Here is a 4,443-nt window from a genome sequence, read left to right on the forward strand (position 1 = left end):
TTGAAAAAAATTATAATAGTAACACGAGGAATAAAATACACAAGAATTGGCGCTATATAAGGGAGTACCATAAAGCCTCTGCCTGATTATGCAACCATTTCGTTCCTGTCTATTCTCAATCATTTACAACATCCAGAAAAGTACATTAGTGTACTCTTGGTGTATTTTGATCACACAGTCTTGCTCTCACACTGACTGACTAAAATGTTTCTATTGGATAAATTTTGGTAGGTCCCGCTTCATTAAACAAAAAAAAACGTTTTTCAACAGAATCTGCGTAATGAATACGCTCTTGTTATTTTGGTTTCTCTATTTTACATTCAGCGAGCAAGCTGTAGTAGTAAATAAAATGACCCAAATAAGTGTACAACAAGCTATTGTAGGCCTAGTCTACCTTTTTTTTCTGGGACTCCAAGAGCTAAAGAGGAATTATTATGAATAATATGAAATGACAAGCAGCCTAGGATGAACGTATCGCTCGAAAAAGGAGAACAGCTTTTCACCTACAGATAGTCCGGAAATGGACTGTTGTCACCCCATCCGGTAGCAATAACTCCAACACCCAATTTGAATGCTTTAAAGGGAGAACAGCTTTTCACCTACAGATAGTCCGGAAATGGACTGTCGTCCTCCCCATCCGGTAGCAATAACTCCAACACCCAATTTGAATGCTTTAAAGGGAGAACAGCTTTTCACCTACAGATAGTCCGGAAATGGACTGTTGTCCACCCCATCCGGTAGCAATAACTCCAACACCCACAAAAAGCTTTCGCTTTTTTCCGCATTGAGGAACTATCTCCTTTCAACTCCAAAATTCCATTAAATTATTCTGGACTTTTCATCGGACAGAGACTGCAAAGAAAGCTAGCTCCCCATGTCACAAACCCCAGAGGTGCCTTGTTGCTATTTTAAACCGTTTATCAACGTAATTAGAGCAGTACAAATAAGTATTTTGTTTTAGCACGGCTGTCAGCCAATAAGCATTCAGGGCTTGCTTATTATAAGTCATTTTAAGTATTTTTCAAACCAAATACTTATGTAATTAATGTATTTTTGTTTTTAACACATTTGCGCACATTTCTAACCTGTTTTCGCTTTGTCACTATGGGGTTTTGTTTGTAGATTGAGGACAATAATTTAATCCATTTTAGAATAATGCTGTAACGTAACAAAATGTGGAAAAAGTAAAGGGGTCTGAATACTTTCCGAATAGACTTTGTATTGGCAGTGTGTTTGAGGTAATGGTGTTTACTCTTCCTGCGTCCTGATTTGTGTTCCTCTGTCCTGTTGTAGGAGGCTCAGGAGATGGTGCTGCTTAAGTTTAAACCGGAGCTGCCGCCTCCAATGACACGGCCCTCTATAGAACAACTCTCCCACCTCATCAAGACCAACCTGCAGTACCCAGAGAGCTACAGCCACCCCTTCAATCAGAAGAGGTAGTACACACACGTAACATGACCAGCTAGCTAAACAATATAATTATCAAACCAAAAAATTGCATCTTGAGAGGAATTTAAAGTAGCCAGCGACATGTGCTCAGTCTTCAGCTCCGTAATGGTACAAGCATTGACTTCAGCTATGTAATGGTACAAGCATTGACTTCAGCTATGTAATGGTACAAGCATTGACTGCAGCTATGTAATGGTACAAGCATTGACTTCAGCTATGTAATGGTACAAGCATTGACTTCAGCTATGTAATGGTATAAGCATTGACTGCAGCTATGTAATGGTACAAGCATTGACTTCAGCTATGTAATGGTACAAGCATTGACTTCAGCTATGTAATGGTACAAGCATTGACTGCAGCTATGTAATGGGACAAGCATTGACTTCAGCTATGTAATGGGACAAGCATTGACTTCAGCTATGTAATGGTACAAGCATTGACTTCAGCTATGTAATGGTACAAGCATTGACTGCAGCTCCGTTTTGTTATGCGACTGAAAGGTCTCCTTTCACCGCATAGAACATGATTCATGTGTAAAAAATATACTTATTTATGTCTCTTTTGGCTCTTCCCTCCCCCTCCCCCGTAGTCTGTGTATGGTTCCAGTCACTTTGACTCTGTCTAACTGCTCCCTGGCTCAAGTTGATGTCATCATTGACCTACGCCACAAACCTACAAGGTAAACATAACACAAACTCACTGTGTACTGTTAAATCTGCCATCTGTTCCTCATGTCCCTGACCAAATTTTTAACTGATAAACTGCATTCTATTTATCCTCCTGGTTTGAATGAGCTTTCTATTTTCTTCTCCCTCTGCCGTAAATCCCTCTTTCTCTCTCACTTTTCTCCCATCCCTCTCCTCCCTCCATCAGCCCTGAGTCTCTCGAGGTGCATGGTTCGTTTACATGGCTGGGCCAGACACAATTCAAAATGCAGTTGGGGGCACAAGAAGTGATGCGAGTGCAGCTGCGAGCCTGCTTCCTGCATGCGGGCATCTATAACCTGGGAACGCCGCGGGTCTTTGCCAAACTGGCGGACCAGGGAGCCATGTGTGAGACCAGCCAGCAGACGGCCACGCCAGCACTCATCATCATCATCAACAGCACCTGAACATTGTCCCACCCCATCATCAACAGCCAATTAACCATCTGTCAATCATCACTAGCAAGGCTCCAGAGTCCCCCATTGGTTGGCAACAACAGGGTTGAGAGAAGCACCCAGCAAGAAATATCTTCCACATCTCATCTTTCCACCCAATTTCAAATCACCCACTCTACTCCCCGCCCTAAAAAGTTGACACATTTTTCCAATTATGTAAAAACAAAATAGAATGTTCTAATTAAATTGTGCATCAGTTCAGCTTGTAACCACTTTGATGGTCTGACTTAACTATTTTATGTCCCAGCAACAAAGCAAAACACCATGGATTTACATGTGGGAGAAAGGAACAATTTTCTCTCTCTGCATATGAGTCTATCATCTCAGTGGAGGCGCGTGAAAGGGAAGGACACAGAACAAAGACAATGACCTGTCTCCTATGGTAACGGTGGCATCTGTCTGCCGACAGAGATTTTTATTTTATTTTTACTGTTGAAAAAAGAATCACAGGTTGTTGTTGAGATATCACAGTAGTGATTGCATTGTTTACTTCCTGGATTAACCTGGATGAGGAAGTAGAAAGAACTGCCCCACATGGACCAGACTGTCGGCACATCACAAACCCTTCAGAATATGAACCAGAGGTTGACCACAATACTATGATGAACGAATCCTTTGACTGACAGGTCCTGATGCTGCCTGCCCCACCTGTCTGTAGTCCATCTGGATTTACTGTGCTGTCAGTCCCCACGAGCACACATGTCATTTTCTACAAAACAAACTAATGAATCAATCAAATCAACATGTTCCCTGTACTTCTCCCTCATTGGCCCTCCTCCACCTTGTGATCAAGCTGTTATTTAAATGTATGTATTTACTCAACTGCTTTTCAGATGAAAATGATGTATTATATTTATAACAAATTTACTGTAAATAGAAATAAAACGTAACCAATGATATGGGTTGTGAGATACAGTACCTGTCTCTGTATGGTGAAATGTGTGGATGATGTGGGGATTTGTAATACTTTTCAGGGCCAGTTTTATTTTGCATTCCGAATGGCACCCTGTTCCATATATATTACACTACTTTTGACCAGATCCCAATGTGTACTATAAAAGGAGTAGCGTGCCATTTGGGGAAAAATACTTAATGACTCTCTCTTTGATGCAGTGAATATAGTCCGATCCTTAATTAGTCTCTGTAGATTTACATTTACATTTAAGTCATTTAGCAGACGCTCTTATCCAGAGCGACTTAGATCTGCTCCGTCTCTCAATGCCAACTCTGCGACGTCTTGGTCAAGCTGTCCTCTGTCGCTATATCTCCCTGATACTCACACTGACGTGCGTCTATCTCAGTATCAGTTTCTCAGTCAAATGGATTCTCTAATCGCTGAATACTAATTATTTAGATTTCGTCTGACAGATGCAATTTGAAAACTTTGTAAAATATTACAAATGATATTGTAAAATGGTGTTTAAAATGTTTGCCTAGCCAGGAGGTTTCACATTCAAGGATACACAGAGAAACTCAACCTAGTAGATCTGCTGACTCATGTATATCTGGGCAAACTTAAAAGGAGATATTCAATTCAGATGTTTTAGTCGTGAAGTTGCCATTCTTTAATAAAGCATTAATAATCTTGTTGGTACCTAATAAATTAAGTTGAGTTGTAAAGTCCCCTGTGGTCCTCTACATTCTTAGGGAAAGAATGGGTTCTACAGGCTTAACCTTGTAGAATAACCCTTTACGGGGTTCTTCCTAGAACCATAAAGGCAACCTTGCCTTGAGGCCACAGGTATGTGATGCTGCTGTCAGACATGTTTCCAAAGCTCAGATCGTGTAAAAAGAGACATTTATTTTCCAAAGGTAATTTCAAAGGCTGTATTCCA

At 40.7% G+C, this 4,443-nt stretch overlaps 1 protein-coding gene across 3 annotated transcripts in view; it reads left to right on the top strand.

Moving 5' to 3' along the window:
* Positions 1–3,507, top strand: part of LOC124038070 (trafficking protein particle complex subunit 8-like) — a 90,111-nt gene extending 86,604 nt beyond the window's left edge. For all 3 annotated transcript variants that reach the window (XM_046353494.1, XM_046353495.1, XM_046353493.1), the window contains 3 exons: positions 1,294–1,436; positions 2,039–2,128; positions 2,323–3,507. In XM_046353494.1, coding sequence (XP_046209450.1) covers positions 1,294–1,436; positions 2,039–2,128; positions 2,323–2,560 — 471 coding nt within the window. In that variant the 3' untranslated portion in view covers positions 2,561–3,507. The remainder of the gene's footprint in view (positions 1–1,293; positions 1,437–2,038; positions 2,129–2,322) is intronic.
* Positions 3,508–4,443: the final 936 nt, after the last annotated feature.

The sequence above is a fragment of the Oncorhynchus gorbuscha genome, linkage group LG06, assembly GCF_021184085.1.
Source record: "Oncorhynchus gorbuscha isolate QuinsamMale2020 ecotype Even-year linkage group LG06, OgorEven_v1.0, whole genome shotgun sequence".
Classification (NCBI taxonomy): domain Eukaryota; kingdom Metazoa; phylum Chordata; class Actinopteri; order Salmoniformes; family Salmonidae; genus Oncorhynchus; species Oncorhynchus gorbuscha.